Consider the following 19,685-nt stretch of genomic DNA (forward strand, 5'->3'; position numbering starts at 1 on the left):
GCGCGGGTGGGTGTAAAAACAAGCAAGGTGACCGGAGGAAAGGTTTGTGAGGGTGCAGAATGCAGATTCTACGAAATGTGTGCTCAGATATGTTTGGAAGGCAACAAACCTAGCATCAGTATTTTCAAAAGACAGCTGAAGAGAGATTGTGCAAGAGAAGTTCTGCTTATTTCAGGTAGCTTGCATTCTTCTGCAGACGTTTGAAAATGTCTTGCACATCACATTGCTTCCAGTGGGACTTGTGACCAAGGCGCCCCATCCTTGAATAGCCAAGCAGCCAGCAACACCTGGCTTGCACTATTTCTAATGTCTTGGTAAATGGTATTACTGGTTAGGGGGTGCACATGCAAGGGGTGAATGCCTTCTGCTAAACCTTTCAGACAGCAACATTGCACACTGAAACCCCATTGAGCATAAGGCGGTACTCCAACAGTAATATAGCAGAATACTGTATCCAGAACATAGAAGTACAGGATTACTCAATCTGGTCTGCGATGTAAACCCTGGAACTGCGTGCTGAACTAACACCTGATTTTGATAGCCAACCATTTTCGGTGACCATGCTAATGGCAGACTGATCCCATTACAAATGGCATTGTAACATAATATTTTTCTTTTGATTTGGAGAACCTGCAGAGCAGCATTTTATAACCTACAGAATATATAATTTAAGGTAGCATCACTAATTGAAATCCCCATATACTGCTCATGACATATATTATATCAGTGATGCCATTGTTGAATAAGTCACTTTTGATATCATTAAGGACCTTGTTATTGCATTTAGCAGTGGGCAGCATTAGACCGGCTCAGTTGAAGGATTAAGCCTTGCCTTTGTGGCCAAGACAAATATTCTTGCCTATCTTTCTGTTGGTTTCCATTACCTTCTTGGGGAATCATGACTACCCTGCTTGCTATAGACACCAGGTGATATGTAGCTATTAAGACATATCTGCAAATAATGCTTAATTAGATCAGCTGTCATAGCTCATAGTCTCAGAACTGCAATGCATATGCCCTTTCTGTGACCCATAAGGAGAATCAAAATAAATAGTTGTCAGTCACATTAGTGGAGTGTCCGCCAGATATCATTAGCAAATAATCCTTCATACTAATAAAATTGAGGATCACATTGTTGAAATGTATCTTGAACCTTTTTAACAGCATTTCTTACATTCCACAGAATTTTCAAAAGGGACATTCTTTGCATTTTTTTTTTATTGAAAGCACATTTTTGACTAGGACTGTAGTGTGCTTTTTGATTACTAACTCGTATCCCAATACGACAATGACATGTCTTTCGTTTTGCTATTAACCTGTTTTGATATTTTTTAGATGGACCTTACTAAACTCAAGGTCTTCCTTGCAAACTCCATATTTATTAACGAGAAAGCAGACACTTTATGGATCAAAAAAAGTCTGACTGCAAGAAAATTCTTAAGAACGTAATGTGGAATATATTACTTATCATTTTAGACCATCATTGAATGTAGTACGTTTCTTATTGATTTCTCTGGTCTATCCATCATAAATCACCTCAACCCACCAACCCTTGTTGGTGATGGGTTCGTTTATTTTGGATCTGACTTCATCAAATTATGTCTTTCTTTCTCTGATCTCCCAGTGGCTCGTAGAAGAGGTAAGCTTAAACCGGTTTAAAAACTCCTCCAGCTTGAAGCGCTGAGGCTAGAGCTGATGTAGAGGTGTAATTAAAGGTGTTAATATTCCAGTTCCTTACCTTTTCATTGTCCACGAAAGGCAAGCACAAAAGTGCTGCTCTAAAATTAACATATCTTTGCAAGTTCTTAACTACGTTTCTGGCTTATTATCTCGAAGCAATTTGGGGAATGTCAGTTGCTGATCCAGTACTGGACAAGATCTGTCTTTAGGTGTATATTCTTTACGAATGCATTAAACGATCACCCTCAGGGAGTGAAGAATCAATCAATTTACCAGGTGGTGCCACTGTGGGAGCAAAAGTAAGATGTGCAATTTTACTGAGCTTGGAAGATATCTTCAAAGTACATGCTGGACTATACCACTTCAAATAACATCTATGTGACTTAGTATGAGTATTGATCACTTGCCTAATGGAGTATCCCACTGACAAGACATTGTTGATAACGTGGATTGAAAACACCACAGAAGAACTAATAGCTTGGTTAGTATTCTATTAGGCCACTACAAATAATCTTTGGGTGCAATTTTTTCTTCAAGTGACTTCAAATTATCTGTGACATTTTTCATCTTCCTGTTCAGCTGATTATACTGGATTCCTGTAAATAGGGTTATTGGCTACACCAAGGAGATTTGCAAGCTCTTAAATGAGCTGTCTTTAATACTATCTACGCTGTTACTTACTGTGACAAAATCAGTTTCCCAACCGTTTGTTTTTTAGGTCTCGCCTGTCGATGCGCATGCGCATCGAGCTTGCGAGACTATTGGGGCTTAAACAGTCTTTAACTAACTTGCAAGGAATCGTGGCGATTCCTTGCAGTGCCCGTGACTTTTAAGCTCAATGCGCATGTGCATTGAGCTTAAAAGCGCGTGCACATCAGTTCCCTCAGCCGGCTGCTTTAACACCCTCTCCCCGCTCCGCCCCCTCCCCTGCCCGCCGTGTCGCATTTCTCCTCCCCCCTCCCCTTCTCTCGGCTGCTTTAACACCCTCTCCCCGCCCCGCCCCCTCCCCTGCCCGCCGTGTCGCATTTCTCCTCCCCACTCCCCTTCTCTCGGCTGCTTTAACACCCTCTCCCCGCTCCGCCCCCTCCCCTGCCCGCCGTGTCGCATTTCTCCTCCCCCTCCCCTTCTCTCCCTCCGTCTTGTTTAATCCCTCCGTCTTGTTGCTCCATTGCAGTAGTGTGATCTGGGGTGAAACCTGTTACTCCTGGAAGATCAGTACGCCTTGTGTGCGCTCTGTCTCCCAATATGAGTGGCTCATCTTTGTTCCACCTACACTGCACTGCGCACCTCCCCTTCTGTTCCTTGTAGTCTGCCCAGGCATACAGCCGCCAAACTTTCAGCAGCTGTGCCAGGTCACCCATATCCCCGCTAGTGATCCAGGCGGGAGATAGGAAGCTGCACCCCCCATCTCTCCTCGGCCATCCCCTTTCTTCTCGGCCATCCCCTTTCCCCTTTGGCGTTTTCGTGCTTTGATCCGCACTGCGCACCTCCCCTTCTGTTCCTTGTAGTCTGCCCAGGCATACAGCCGCCAAACTTTCAGCAGCTGTGCCAGGTCACCCATATCCCGCTAGTGATCCAGGCGGGAGATAGGAAGCTGCACCCCCCATCTCTCCTCGGCCATCCCCTTTCTTCTCGGCCATCCCCTTTCCCCTTTGGCGTTTTCGTGCTTTGATCCGACCGACACGCACACCGTACCGGGGACGCATCCCGAATACATGTGTCATTGAGAGGAAATATTGTGTGCAGTGCAGCCTTTCAGACCACACGCTGCTACTACGATGCGCGTTTTGTATCCTACTCCATTCCTTGTTTTCATTCATAGGAGCAGCATGAACCATGGGGCTGAAACACATGCAATGTTGTAAAAAAAATTGTAATACTGCTTTGAAGTTTACATTTTCATGTGCTCATAAAAGTAGTGCCTATCAGCAGAATGCATCGCCTCCCATGCACCCTTGCTTTTATACTGTCGGCAAGGAGTGAATGTTTTTGTCGGTCCCGAAATTTGTTTCTTAATGTTGCCTGTTGAGCCCTGGAGCCTCTCTTCATACATGTTCGCCTCAAAGGCAGTTTCATGGTTTTAATGGCATCTTTAGTGAAGATACTGTGATGTATTCACAATACTAAAGGCGCTTCTTTGAAAATAATCATCTCAGCACTTGAATTCCGAATGTGTAAAATGAAGTGACAACAGATATGCTCTGCTGTCTGTATTTAGCGGGTTCACCATCCTGTCCTTGTTCAACTTCAAATCTTTCGGACGTCTCATAGAGAACATGGCAGTCGGTGAGTGCTTCCCCACAAAGGTGGCATGCCTTTATGGATGTCTCATAGAGGACATGGCAGCCGGTGAGTGCTTCCCCACAAAGGTGGCATGCATTCACGGATCTCTCATAGAGGACATGGCATTTATCACGAAGACCATTCTTGTAGGTACTGATTGGATGTCGGTTTAGGACTAGTACTGAGTGGCACAGCAGAGGGAGCCATCATATGAGTGACTCTGCAGCCCCACCAGCCCTGCGAGTGACCAGCCTTTAGTGCATTCTCCGTAGCCCACTCTGGCTTAGGAGTGTGTACAATTCAGGCATTTGGGGATATTCAAAGGCATTATACATAGCTCTCATCATCGTCTGAAGCAGATCGCAGAACAGTGCCAGCCAATCGCTACATGAGGTAACATTTAACATGTGACACTTAGAAATTAAAACGTACACTGGTCACAAGGAGGGGTATGTTCTACCCCACATAAGTTTTTTCGAGGTGAAAAGGGGACACATTTAAACAAGCATTGGCGTAGCCAATAGGTCTCACCGTGGGGACCTTATAAGTGTTTAGCCATGCAACAGTTGATGTTGTTGCACCAAGGATATTGTGCTGCATAACTAAGTACTTATAAGGTCCCAAAAGCGAGACCTATTGGCAATGCCATGCACACATGCAACGCCACTCAACCACGCAACGCCACTCAACCATGCAACGCCACTCAACCATGCAACGCCACTCACACACGCAACGCCACTCACACACGCAACGCCACTGAAACAGCACCACTCACACACGCAACGCCACTCACACACGCAACGCCACTCACACACGCAACGCCACTCACACACGCAACGCCACTCACACACGCAACGCCACTCACACACGCAACGCCACTCACACACGCAACGCCACTCACACACGCAACGCCACTCACACAAACAACGCCACTCATCCACGCAATGCCACTCATCCACGCAATGCCACTCATCCACGCAACGCCACTCATCCACGCAACGCCACTCATCCATTTGCAAAACGAAAAATGTTAAACTCTTCTATTGCGAGACCTATTGCATTTTCAATGCTTGTTTAACAAGTTTTTTTAACAAGTCCGTCTCCTCAAAAGAGCCGACTCTGCATATGGGTAGTTTCTGTTTCAAAAATATTTTTTTCCAAGAAGTAGAATTTGTAAAATGTACTAAAAAGTGATCAGACCATTCTACAAGAATTAGTAGGTCTCAAATAATTAAAGAAAAGAACAATTTCAAATATGCACTGTCATTTTTGGAAGAGAGGGATAGATGTTACATCAATCTGTTTCCACAAACGTTCTGCAAGCAAATGAGCAACAGTAGCAACATTAATCCGAAGTGACCTTTCTTGGATTGGTGCTGACCAGTTTGGCCTTATAATATGATTGGGCATTAATAGTGCCAGTATGTACATCTGTAGTGCTTCACTGTCTAATACACTACAGGCAAAATATGCACCAAAATACAGTTTTGCCATAGGAAGACCTTGAAGCTAGAGTAATGCACAATTCATAGGGCAAATCAGGATACCCAATACAGGTCTGGTGTTTTTACTTACCTGCAAAGCGGTGACGAAAAGGCTTTAACTGGCTCCAAATACAGCAGCCCGCATGCTCTTCGCACATCCTAAATACTGTCATGCCTCTGACCTCCTTCGACGGCTTCACTGGTTACCTATAGAACAGAGTTAACTTCAAGACTTTATGTACCCCATATAAGATCCTGCAAATCCTGAGCGATCTATGCCCGGTGTATACCCCGGCTCGGACCCCCTGCGCTCTGAGGACCTACACCTGGCCTGTGTCCGCGGGTGTGCAGGACCAGAGCCGGAGGGCTCACTTTCAGGGCATTGTCCCCCGCCCTCTGGAATACCATCCCTCTTGCCACCTGTGGCATGCAAGACCACTGGGAGTTCAGTAAACTGAGCAAGACATGGCTGTTTTCCAATCTGTAGCCTACTCCTTCTCTGTCTGCATCTACTCTTGCTCAGTGCTGGGACACCCCAATGCCCAGGCAGCCATGCGCTCTACAAATGCTGATAAAATATCATAACACTCCTTGTGGTAGGTCAAGGTTTATCACTCTTCTCTGACTCCCTTCCAAATGAGATTGGGGCATTTGACTCACCCTTCTGGGTCAAGTTAATTACTTTTCTGGCAGCCAGAGGATCAAAGGCCTCTCTACACATCACGGCCACTGCCAGTAATTAGGCCTGTTCTTGGGAGAGGGACGTGGTCTGCATTAATTAATAAATTTTCAGACTGAACCTGGCCTGTGAATGTTGTGCCTCTCAAACAAATCGGGTGACCAGAACCCTGTAGCCAGTCATAGGAGAGGCTGCTATTTGATATTTTGAAGGGAATGGAACTGTGGCAGTTGGGGGCAGAGTTTAGGCTGTTAGGGAATTTCTTTCACAAACCACTTGGCGACACCATCTTTGGAATTCTCAAAATGCTGTGTAGGCGGGTTGAGGCCTGGATGTAGTGATGGGTGTTGCTAGGATTGGGCAGTGGTGCCTACCTTCTGGAACTTTCCACTCCACTTAAAAACTCATGCACAAGGGAGACCCCTTTGAAAACAGTCTGGACCTGGGGAAGGGATAATGAAGTAATGTCCTGCTGGAGGAGATATGACACCAAAACCCCACTGCAAGGATGGATTCAAGGACCTCTGACTTCAGTTGCCAACCAGGGACTAAGATTTCTTTCTCCAGTGCGTGTGGTGCCCCTTATACCATATGGGGACAGTAGAGCGATTGCCTGCTTTGGGTGGGTGATGTACCTCTTCTTACATGGACTTTTCTGGTAGGTGGGTGAACTCAAAGTAAGAAGTTCCACACTCCTACTGACAAACAAGGTCTGTGCAAGCAGCTAGGAAGCCATAAGATCCTGGGAATGCAGGCAGGGAGGGATCACTGCCTTGATAGCCTGCTGAGAAAGACGCCTGACTCTGGAGAGGAGCACAGAAAGAGCAAGCTCCTACAGAAATATAAAATGTTTGGAGACGAGTTAGCCTGAAAAACCATACCTGGTAGCTAGACCGCTCCACCAAGAGCAACACTCAACTTTCCCTGTGCAGTGAATAATTACAGGTATTTATAAATGTCATTGTGTGATGGTACCAACCTTAGTGATTTTAATGGTGTTGAATTGGTTCATTGTTAAATACCTCTGCTTTTATTAATGAGTTGACACACTGACAAAGCCAGTTGGCCTGCCTTTTGATAACTACACCCCAATGTATTGTGTTGTAGAGGTGGGGGTTTAATGGTTTTAGGCTTCAGGGCTCGCTAGGTGCTGTGAACTGTTAGGAGGATCCACCAGAAGTATTTTCACCTGCCATCTTGTAGGTTTTTGGACATTCATGTGTAATATTTATTATGTTCGTAATACATTAATTTGCCTTTTTATAAGTAAAAAGCCCTGACTGAACCTGATTTTTTTGGGGGGGATTTGATGGTCGCTGGCCTGCAGAGTGGGGTACTAGTCCACATCAATTTCCCTGAGCGGGCTTTGGACTGCTGTGCCTTACTTCTATGAGAGAATCCAGATGCTGGACCTGGGCAATTGGTTCCCAGTCAATGGGAGGTTGCAGACTTATTACTTGAGAAGAACCCACATCCTTCCAAACTAATAACCAACTTTCTTACAGCAATGCGGAGTCCTTATAAGAATTATAAAAACAAGTCCTCTCTTTTACGTTTTTCCCCATTAGTCTTATACATTCCTTTATTCCAAAGTTTTCCTTCTGGGTACTACTAAATTACATTTCCCTTTTGCTAACAGGCTGTAGAATGCACGGCCTATATTCACAAATAACCAGTCATGTACCTGTAACACTGGATCCCCTGCTTCTTCACTCTTTCCACAGATTACAAACAGCCTGACAGCCGTCCTCTCCTAGTTATTGGATGCTGGGCTAAATTAGCAAAAGTGGAGGGGATCCCCAATTCCTAATGCCAGAGCTAGAAAACTAAGAAGCTGGAGAAAAAGTTTTTGGGTGGGTAAAAAAGTACATTTGTGTGTCCACAGTGTGGCATGCAGGGTTTCCCATGTTTTAGTAATCTGTGGAGAGAATAAAGCAAGAGAGAAAATTAGTGTTACAGGTGAGTCTTCTTATTGACTTTCAATATGTTTTAGAACTGCTTTAATCAGCATGACTGTCCTGTCTTATGTTACATAGCAGAATAAGCGCTGATAGCTATACATACAGATGTCAGATGTACAAAGGCCTTGTGCGAACAGAACCATTCAACAGACATGTTTTGGGGATAAATATGTGTACAGCAGTAACATGTACATAATGATTTCCCCCACACATTGGGTATATGTGTGCGTATTTATATTTTAAACAAACGAGTGTGATCTTTTCTGCATATGTTTTAGAATTTAAAATTGTTTTGTCTTATTATAAATGTACATGTGCTTGTTTTTTGTCTTCAGAAAACTGATACCCACTTTCTCTTTTGTCGGCCTTTGTGATATGCAATTCAGTCTGAAACATCTCTTCACTGAGTGTGTATGTTTAATGCGGTTCATTTTGAGCGACTGAATCAGTTGTGTGATATTACTGTATAGTGTAATAGAATGAGTAGTTTATAAGTAGTGCTCTACCCTGTGAGCCGTACATAAAATCTGTAAACAAATACGCATGATTTTACTCAATGTGTTCAATTCTTTCTGCCTCCTACGAAGGCATGGTCAGAACGGCTGGGACAACATTTCTTACATCCAGAATCCCCAAAGATTTCTGCTGGTGTTCTAGCAAAGAGATCTGTCCTAGTGGTCCTGTTGGAATAGCTTACAAACTAAATATTGCCTTCTCCTTGAAATCCTATATTCCATGAAGGGCAAATTCAGTGAGTGTGTGCACGTTTATGGTCACAGATGTGCATGCACATGTGTGAACCCCAAGACATTTGTGTAACGATGGTTTGATTTAACATGTAATCAGATTTGGGCTCATGCATGGTACCACTCTGTTCAGCCTATTACTTTTTACATATGACATTTGTAATGTAAAGTACAAGAATATTTCACTTTCATAAGAGACGTGTCAGTATGGCCTCCACAATGATAGAGTCCCTGTATCTTTAGGGATCCCTGATTACGGTTTCTATACTTCGCCCGGTGAGCAGCGGGCTCAGATCTCGTACGCGGATTACGGATCCATGGGTCCTCGGGCGGCTCAGATGCTTCGTAGTGAGCATGCTGCTTCAGCAAGTAACTCCCCCCTCCACCACCTGCCCAGCCCGGATCAGTTTAAGAGCCCAGGTTTGTATCACCTTTCATTCCTTTGGGGGAGATGCGCATAGACTTTAATGGCACACAGCATCTGCTTGCCAGTCGGGCATTGAAGCAAGTTCACTGCATCCTTAGTCAGCCCACATACTTCGTGGGGAATTTTGTCAAGGTGCAGTTTTTAATTCAAAATGTGTCCAAGACTAAATCAAATTTATAAAAACGGTTTAGTTCTTTTAGTCCATAAATATAATTATTATTTTTGAATTTGTTTTTTTATGTATACTGTGGTGGAGTATGTACAACTGTATTTAGTGTTAAAAATGTCTATTGTAAATGTAACTAGCTCACCATGCTCCTGGAATACAGGGCATTTTAGTAACGTTCAAAAACACAGTTGTCCATTTCAATAGAGTGTAACTTTTAGCGTGTTTAATTAGTCAAATCATGTTTGAACCTGAATATAATGGACCTTGTAATTTCATCCATGTTGATCACTTTGTTGTATATGCCATTTATTTAGAAGCTGCTTTCATGTTTTTCGTACTTTGTTTTGATGTCTTTTGTGGCTTTGTTGCCCACCTGAGAATTAGTACATTTAGCGGGATAAATGTCCATATGTTAATGCCAGAATGTATAAATGGAAATGTAACTGTAGATATGTATCTTTATTGATAGCCTTGCATGTGCAGCAGTGCTTTTATGAAATAATCTTGTTGTTATTCATCATGGCTGTACGGTGAGCAGTGACTGGTATGGCAAGCTAAATTCTTTCTCTGGTTCGGATATATACCGATTGCATACATTGGCTTCAACCTCTTTGCAAACCCATCGGCATATACAGTAATATGCTTGGTACTTATAAACGTATAAATACACATAGACTATTAATGATCAGAAAATAGAATGTTCCAAACTGCTTCTAAAATGCCAACGCTAGATGGTAAATTTAGAAATTCGAGCTGAGACCTTTGTTTTCATAGTCGAAATGAGGCTTTGAAAGATGACAATATAGGTCCTTTCCTGTTTAAGGAACAACAGTTTGTGCATGGGAAGTCTTCATATGGATGTTTCGAACTTCCTTTTTAACTTAATACAGTTTAAAAGTGTACCCATACATTACTATATGAACTGGGAATTATGGAGTGGATGGGCATCAGAAGGGAAAGTGCGGTTTCATGATAGCCCTCTATATGCGTTACTGACATTTAAGCATTTGAACGACCCAGACCTCTACTTCAGAACTATGAAGTTAGTCCATTTTGAACAGCCCCCCCCTCTGATTCATAATGTACCAGAATCTCCGAAACGTGGTTTGGTACAAACTCCCACGCCTCATCACGGGGTACCAAAAGCTCCTATTCCAGCCTATTGCATGCCACACCCACCGATAGTGTGCCACTAATTCACAGTCCTAATCCTGTTGTCACACAAACTCAATTCATACCATCGCTTTTCACAACTTTTGTTGTGTGCTAAAACCTGCTTCAAACCATGGCTTGCCACAACCTCTCATTTATGGGGTCACATCTTCCTGCTCCAACCCATAGTGTGCCACATCCTGCCAGTCCACCCAGCAGCGTGCCACACCCTCCTAATCCAGCCCATGGTGTGCTACGTCCTCTAAGTCCATTCTATGGTGTGCTGTAACCTCGCAATTTAAACCATGCCCTCCCCATTCTATCCTTGTTTTGCTACAACCTATTATACCATTGCATAGTGTGCCATACCCCCAAACTCCAAACTGTGATGCCCCACAACCTTCCACTACAATGTATTGTGTGCTGCAGACGGCTCTAAACGATGACTTACCAAAACCTCCCACTCCAACATTTGGTATTCAGTAGTCTGCCACTTCAAACCATGTTTCCAGAGTGCGCCACTACAAGCCTTGGTGTGCTGCAACACCCTCTAGCCATTGCAACAATCTCCTCCAGCCATTGCGACAACCTCCTCCAGCCATTGCGACAACCTCCTCCCGCCGTGGCAGCAACCTCCTCCCGCCGTGGCAGCAACCTCCTCCCGCCGTGGCAGCAACCTCCTCCCGCCGTGGCAGCAACCTCCTCCCGCCGTGGCAGTAACCTCCTCCCGCCATGGCAGCAACTTCCTACAGGACATGCAACAACCTCCGGCTCCAACCCAGGGTGTTCAACAACACCCTGCTCCAACCCAGGGTGTTCAACAACACCCCGCTCCAACCCAGGGTGTTCAACAACACCCCGCTCCAACCCAGGGTGTTCAACAACACCCCGCTCCAACCCAGGGTGTTCAACAACACCCCGCTCCAACCCAGGGTGTTCCACAACACCCCGCTCCAACTCAGGGTGTTCAACAACACCCCGCTCCAACTCAGGGTGTTCAACAACACCCTGCTCCAACCCAGGGTGTTCAACAACACCCCGCTCCAACCCAGGGTGTTCAACAACACCCCGCTCCAACCCAGGGTGTTCAACAACACCCCGCTCCAACCCAGGGTGTTCAACAACACCCCGCTCCAACCCAGGGTGTTCAACAACACCCCGCTCCAACCCAGGGTGTTCAACAACACCCCGCTCCAACCCAGGGTGTTCAACAACACCCCGCTCCAACCCATGGTATGCAACAACCTTCCACTCCAACCCAAGGACCCAAGGTATGCAACATCCTTCCACTCCAATCCAAGGTATGCAACAACGTCCCACTCCAACCCGTGATATGCAACAACTTCCCACTTTAATCTGTAAAGTGGCACAATTTTCCAGTCCCGTCTATGGTGTACCATAGCCTCCAACTCCAAATCATGGTATGCCACAGCATGCATCTGCAACCTACGGTGTACCACAGTCCCCCTCAGTGTGCAACTGTCACCAGCCACCCCAACCCATGGTTTGCCACAAGCTGCCAGTTCAACTAATGAATGTGGCACATATTTGCGCTCCATCCCACATGTTAGCCTCTGAAATCTCCCTGTCCAGCTGATGATTTACTATAATCTCTCACTCAAAATCACACTGTCCCACTCCAAACCATGGTGTATCAGAAGCTCCCACTCCAATATTTTGAGTGGTTCAACTAGCTCCAGAACATGACTTGCAACTCCAATTAACCAGCATCTCCCATGTTGTGCCATGACCAGTCAAAGGCCTGCTATAAACATCTGCTTCTGTTAATCATGCTGTTCCAGAACCTGCATTTTATACCACGATATGTCACAATCTTCCACTCTAAATCATGACGTCTCAACATTTTTGCCGATTGCTTATCTACTCGTTATTAGTTTTCAGTGCCTTTGAGCTTATGTGCGAGTTCCTTTATTTGATGTGGGTTTCTTTTGTCTTGGTGGCCTTACCTTACACTTTAAACAAACACTGCACTGGAAAGCTTTTGGGCCCAGTGTAAGACGTTTGGGCCCAGTCACAAACGTTTGGGCCCAGTCACAAACTTTTGGGTCCAGTGACAAACGTTTGGACCCGGTCCAGTGAAAAACGTACGTTTGGGTCTTACTGTAGAACACTGAGATGGAGCCCTTGTTACAACCAAGGTGGCTTTTCTACACATTCCTGCTCCAGCTTTACCCTATGCAGAGGTTCTTGGACTTGTGCTCCAATTACGGAGATTCCTTCGGCTGGTGTGCATGCCCGTTTGGTGATTCTTGGCTAGGATACAGTGAGTAACTGGAGAGCGGTGGGTGATAGCCTTTGATTAATTAGTAAATTTTTATTGCACAGTTAATTCAAACTCACAATTTAAAATACACAGCTTTAAAGGAGATATATATCAAAGATAAAAGTTAATTATCAGAGGTTAAAATTATGTAAGTTCGTGTTAACAGTTTACTTTTTGTTATTGTTCATTTGAGCTACGGACCCAAAATTATGCTCAAAGGCACTGTCTTTCTGTTGCTCAGTTTACTCGTTTTGTGTTTCCTTGATTCTCTCCGTCACTGCCTCAAGGAATTTTGTAAATCGGCAGTTTAGTTGGGTCTCCTGCGGATTGAAACATAATTTAACTGCCTGTCTGCAGGATCTAGTGCCTTTCTGGTTCCATATTGCACATAGTAAGGATCTCCTTATGTCCGTTAAGCTCGGGCAGATACATATTATGTGGGTTAGATCTTCAGGTCCTGCTCCGCAGAGACGGCAAGTTTGAACTTCCTGATTCCTTTTCCATGGGGCCAGATGAGGGAGAATTGGTAGTATGCCGAGTCGCAGCTTTGGAAATTTTTCCTTGATCTTCTGTTTGAGTCCGTGGTCCAGGTACGCTTGAGGCTTTAATGTTTTGTAGTCGTTTAGGACTGTCCATCCGTGAGCCCTTTTTGATAGTTTCCTTATCTTCTAGTAGCGATATTATTTTTGTTACTTTCGTTACTAACTTTTTGAAGCTTTTATGATCTACTGGGGTGTCCCAGAGGTCAGTCAGTTCAAGTCTTTCTAGTGATTCCGTCAGATACTTTCTTGCATGTGATCGTTCTCGACGCTGCAACTCAATCCAAAGGTGGGCATTTAAGGTTCCTTGCTCTGCATTTCTAATCTTATGCCAGCATTTTATGAAGCCGCCCCCTTCTTTCCACTGTCTGTTTTTGAACCTCGAACTCCAGGCGGATTTGGGCAGGAGATACATAGCTGGGTAGCTGAAAGATGGATCTGTACGTTTTACTGATCACTTTGTCGAGGGTCGGTGCGTCTTTTCCAAGAGTTGATTCGCTCCCATATGTCAGCGTCGGTTGAAGGCGAGCTCTCAGTACTTGTAGAAACGGGTCAAGCGTACAGTCTGGCAGTATTTTCTTCAGACGATTCATCGCTAGAGAACTCATGGTGCCTTTTCGATGTAGCGTCTCTAATTGGGGTTTAAACGAACCTCTGCTGTCTACTAAGACCCCCAGGTACTTGTAGCAAGTTACATGGTCCAGTTTGTGTCCGTCCAAGTACCAGCTATTTTTTCTGGCCTTCTTGTAGTTCACAGACATAGTACATGTTTTCTTTAAGTTAATAGTTAGTCCGTTGTGCTGTGAAAATGAGCTGGTAGTGTTTAGAAGGTGCTGGAGGCCGGTTGGAGTACGACTTATTAGGACAAGGTCATCGGCATAGAGGAGATTGGACAGTGTGATGTCTCCCAGCCGTGGGGCGTGCGATTTGATGCTGTCCAATTCCCCTGGTAGGTCTGCGAGGAAAAGATTAAACAAAGTAGGGGCTAGGACGCACCCTTGTTTCAGGCCTTTAAAGGTGTTGATTCGCCTAGAGAGGTGCGTCCCGTCACCCAGCTTCATCTTGACTCAGGTGTTAGTGTGAAGTAGGATCAGCTGCTTCAAGAGGGGTTGTGGTATCCCCCATTTTTCAAGCTTACGCCATAGTTTGCCCCGGTCCACATGGTCGAAGGCTGAGCTGTAATCTATAAAACATAAAAACAGCGAGTTCTTTCCTACTTTGGCCGCATCTGTCAGCAGAGTTAGTGCCATGACGTTGGTGGTGGTTCCTTGTCCTCTGCAGAATCCTGTTTGGTTTGCCGGGATTATATGCTTTGACGCTGCCCAAGATGTCAATTCCTCCAATAAAATACCAGCGTAATACTTTGCCTCTATATCTAGTAGGGCAATCAGCCGGTAGTTGTAAGGATTGCTCCTGTCTCCCTGCTTATAAATTGGGCTTATAATCGATCCTTTCCAGGATTCCGGGCAGGTTTCTAATTCCTGTGTGCCCACAAAGAGTGGTACTAATGTGTTGCTCCAGAATTCGGTGTCATATTTAAATATTATCGGTGGTATCCCGTTTGGGCCTGGAGCTCCTTCCGTTTTCCCCTTCTTTATTTGAGTTTTTATCCGATCCGCTGTTATGTTGATTTTATTTTCCTTGCTGGTTGTTATTTTGCTATTGGTCGTTGCCCCATAAGTCTTCTTTTGGTCGTGTTTTTCCATTATGCTTTTCATGGGGTTTCTGGACCCTTTTCCTACTTTTCCTGTTTCGTTGTCCCTCTTGTTGTTCTCTGTATCCTGAGTTGTCTGGTCTATGGGGTTGCCTTCATCAGTTTGGTTAAAATGATTATGCAAGTAGTCAGCCCAATCTGCCTCTGATATGTATGAGCTTATTCCGTGGTGCCCTGGCCGCTGTAAGCTGTGAATTGTTTGCCAAAATTTGGCACTGTTTTTTAGTTTCGAGTTGTGCTTTATTTTTGCCCAGAGTTCGTCGTTTGCCTGTCTTTTGTTTTCCCAGATTGCCTTTTTTAGTCTTGCTTTTAAACCGCGTAGGGCGTCTTGCAGAGGCTCTTTTTTAGGCTGTGTGCGGAGTTGGGTCAAAATTTGCTTTATATTCCGTTTAAGTCTTTTTATCTCCAGTGTGCTTGTCTTACTTGGTATAGACTTCGGAAGTTTGCCTTTAAGCGTCCTTGGTTTTGTTGCATATTTGATCCCGAGGGTCTTCGTGTACCACTCCCAAGCCTCTATTGGGTTTGCAGCCAAGTTGCCCTGATGAAATAGCTCCTTCGCGTTTGTAGACAGTTCTTCGATCTTATCTTGTTTGTATCTTATACATTTGAAGTCTGATGTATATTCGGACCCGGCGCTGGCCCTGACTTCCATGGGACTCTCTCTGGTTGTCCTTAAAACGATTTCTTGTGGCAGATGGTCGCTTTGATCGCTAACACCCATTTTAAATGATTTGATGATGTCAAATAGTGGGAGGGTTGCAAATGTATAGTCCAGGTGGGAGGAGCTTGTTGCAGAGTGGTAGGTAGATGCTGGGGTGGCGTCTTCTATAAACTGGCTATTCAGCACCGTTAAGTTTAATTGCTCTAATTCTTTTAACAATTGATTTGAGCTCTTGGTTTGCTTAGTTGGGAGTGCTTGTGCTTGAGTTGGAATTCCCCAGGCTCTATTGAGTTCATGTGCTAATTCGTCGTCCGTTGCGGTTCCAAAAAGAAAGAGATTAAAGTCACCTGCCAGGATTAAGTTCTCAGCTTCCCCCTCATCCAAGATTCTTGCTGTCTCCTTGACCAGCTCTCTTGCACCTCTCCGTCTGTGCTTCGGGTGTATATAGGAGTTGATTATAATGAGGGTGTGGCCCGGCTTTCTGGTGTTAATTGTTATGGCAGTCGCCTGTATGACGTTGGGGGCTATGGTTTTAGTCTTTATTTCCTTCATTGATCCTATTGTAAGGATTGAGGCAAGGATCATCAATCCGCCTGATTTATGGCCAAAGGATGAGGTCCTGGTAGCTGGGACGATTTGCGTCATGTATCCTTCTAGGACTATGTCGGTTTCTTCCCAGGTTTCTTGTAACAATATCAGGTCAAATGACCTTAAGTATTTTAGTGTTTCATGATCATCCAATTTGTCAGTCAAGCCATTTATGTTCCAGATGCATACTCTGAGGTTATTCAATGTTATGTGTGTTGAGGGCTGCGCAGGGGACCCTTGTCATTGCCCACCTCTGTTTATTGTTCGCTGTATTATGTCCGGATTAGGAGTTGATGATTTAGTTGTTACTGTTTTGGTATATAAGGGCCTCCCTTGGTGACCTGAAGAGTGGCTGAGAGCTTCTTTTAAAATTGATGTAGCTTTATGCAGGTGTATTTTTTCACTCTCCTTTAAAAACGGTGTTGGGTTGGCTGGCCTTCTACCTGGTTCCAGCTTTATTCCCCACTGAGCAAATTTGTTGAGTTCTCCTAAAATCCGATCGACCAGATCGTTAGATGACCATGTTGTCTTTGTCGTTTCTGGTTTGTTCTGTTAGAGTGCGGGTTGGAATTCAATTTCAAGTAAGTCAGTTGAAGTGATGCCTTCCAAACCCTTGATCGATTTAATAAGTTTTATTATATTTCCTCTATTCAAGGTGACCATTCTGCCTCTAGATTTATACTCTGGAACAAATGTTAATATGTCTGTCTTGTTTGATGGAATAGCTCTGGTTACTTGGGCTACGGTTTGATCGAGAATGTTGGCCCAGTCGGAGAGTTGGTCATTATTATTATCCGTTATGGCTGAAGTTGCCCTTGTTTTAGGTTGCTCCAATTCCTGCTCCAGGGCCGGCTGTTTCACGTTTTGTGGCGTGGCCCTTGGCCGACTGTCGGTGTGGTTCCTTACTGAGCTGCGTAGGTCAGTCTCTTGCTCAAATCTTTCCCGCTGTTGTAAGCATTGTGCCTTTGTAACCTCCTTATTCCCAGAGTATTCAATTGCTGTCTCTAGTGCTTCCTTTGATCTTGGGATTTTAAAGTTGTTGGGTGTCCTTGTAGTTGCCGATTTTTTGCCCAGGGGCGGGGACTGCTCGACCTGGTTTGAATGTGCTGCCGTCTCTTCTTGTTCAGCTTGGTGTTGTGGTTCCGCCGGCTGCCCCTCCTGTTCATGGGCAGCGGCTGTCATTTTCCTGTTCCTGCCCTTCCTTTTTTGTTACCGGCGGGTTTGTGAGTTTATAGGCATCTCTGTATTGGCTCTTTCTTGAGGGGAGAGGTTTGGAAGTGAGTTTTTTGGCGATTGTCTGGCATTGGGGGAACCGGTCTTCTCGTTTTGGGACTGTTTGTTCTCTGCTTTTTTTGTGATTCTGTGTGTTTTGGGGTCCCTAATGACGTTTCCCTCATTGGCTGTATCTTTCAAGTCCGAAGATGCGATTGGTTTCAAATTATCCAGGAGATTCTCTAGCATTGTTGGTAACGTTGATAGTTTGTTTATTATTGGAGAGCAGTCACATTCTGTTCTTGCTAGCGCAGAAAGTTCTGCTGCTTCCTGACCTCTTTTTATGAGACCGTTTAAGTCTCCTAGTTTCCTCTCGATCCCTGAAGTGAACTCAGCTAGTGTTTGCAGTACTGTTAACTGCATATCTAGTTTCTCTGATTGATATTGCAAGGCTGTTGCTGATAGTTGAATTGTTTTTAGTAGGTTTGCCCAGAAGGTAATGAATGAGCTTTTGCTCTCGCTCTCTGGTCTGCTAGTGCTAGGGGTTGTGGTAGGTTTTAGATTGTAAGCGCCACTAGGTCTTGCCACTCCTGTGTTGGGAGGAAGGTCATGTCACTGTCTATAGCGTATCTGTTCTCCCTTTGCTGATTTTTTTGGTGTGTTGGGACAGCCCATATCGCTCTGCTCTTTTGGGGCAGTTTGGGGGCCGTCTTGTACACTCTTCAGCGTCGGTGAGAGACTGCTATTTGATCGAGATGTTACTGTCCTTTCGTCCCGTGCGCTTTGGGATTTTTGCCGCGGCGGTCGGGTTAATTGGGCGCCCCAGTCCAGTGGGTCATGATGTTCTAGAATGATGGAGGCATCTAATGCTCTGTCTGTGCTTGACCCGCTAAGAGATGCATCCTTGTCTGGGGAGCTTTCTGTTTTTATCCTTCCGAGCGGAGACTGTGTACTTTGAGGGAATTTTGGTTCGGCATCGGGTGGGCTGCTGAGCTTCACTGGCCAGTCTGTTGCTGTGCATTCTGCTCCGTCTTCTTCATTTTTAGTTTTTAGCCTGCTATCAATTGATGCCGTGTTATTGTTGACGGCATGAATATCCGCTACTATAACTTTTAGGGGTTTTTCTGTTTCCAGTATTTTTTGTGCTTGTAGTGGAGGATATTCTATCTTCCCAGGCTCCAGTGGAGTTGGTAGGCCTTCTAGGTTTCCGTTTTTTGTGAAAATTGCTGCTCCTGGATGTTTTAAGAACGCAAATTTCGTGTAGATTTTTGGTTGGTAGGAGTATGAAGTTTTTCTAGCTGGTTCTCCGTCAATGGTTATGAGGTCTTCAGTTCTGTCTCTTTTTGCTCCTTTAAGTGAATTGCTTGGTTTTGTTACATTGTCTGGGCCCATTATAATTTCTGGGTTGTTATCTTTAGTGGCATCCGAGCCAGTGAACCAAAGGCAGCCCGTGTCGTCACAGATTTCTTTGGCGATATTGGTATTATTGGGGTTTTCCTTTTCCTTGATGGTTATTTTGCAGGGGTCTTTGTCTGTAGTTGGTAGGGAGGCTCCAGTGTCTTTTATGGCCCCCTTTTTCCGTTTTGATACTGGTTTTGTGATGGACCTTCTCACATTTCCTGACCTCATAGCTGGCCGGGTAGCAGTTGAGCTTGGTAGCTGGTAGCTAATAGTTGATTTCGACTCACGGAGCCTCACGGCTGAGGTCAGTGAGGGACGATGAGGACCGGCAGAGCCAACACCCAGCCGGGCGAGGAAGGACAGCAACTGCCGCCTAGCGACTGTCTCACCTCTGCCTTTCAGTCCTTCAATCCCTCTGCTTACTCCTCTCCGCGGTGTCTCCGGAACTGCACCGGTCGGCCGCAGACGCAGATACCGCACTGCTCCGCTCCGGACTCCCAGCTCCCCTGACTCGCCCCCCCGTACAAGCCTCTGGGGCTGCTGGAACTGCTAGGGCCGCGGCTCCTTGTTCCTTGCGGTTGTAGCTTGGCCGAGCTCGTGTCTTGAGATACAGCGATGTGGGGGAAAGCGGGGCTGCAGGCCTCATGATCCCCCTTAGTCACGCCGCTCGCTCCCCCAGCCGCTCACCCCTCTGGCGGCTCCCCA

General features: G+C 45.2%; 1 protein-coding gene across 12 annotated transcripts in view; it reads left to right on the plus strand.

Annotated features, from left to right (window-relative positions):
* The window catches only part of MSI2 (musashi RNA binding protein 2), a 1,965,164-nt gene that overhangs the window by 1,683,834 nt on the left and 261,645 nt on the right, over positions 1 to 19,685 (plus strand). For 5 of the 12 annotated variants that reach the window (XM_078679727.1, XM_078679728.1, XM_078679732.1 and 2 more), the window contains one exon: positions 9,077 to 9,253. The exons of 6 other annotated variants lie outside the window; for them this stretch is intronic. In XM_078679727.1, coding sequence (XP_078535853.1) covers positions 9,077 to 9,253 — 177 coding nt within the window. Of the gene's footprint in view, positions 1 to 9,076; positions 9,254 to 19,685 lie in introns of those variants that run through there. One more of the 12 variants, XR_013608601.1, reaches the window with a different exon arrangement.

This window comes from Lissotriton helveticus, chromosome 3_1 (genome assembly GCF_964261635.1).
Source record: "Lissotriton helveticus chromosome 3_1, aLisHel1.1, whole genome shotgun sequence".
NCBI classification, from domain to species: domain Eukaryota; kingdom Metazoa; phylum Chordata; class Amphibia; order Caudata; family Salamandridae; genus Lissotriton; species Lissotriton helveticus.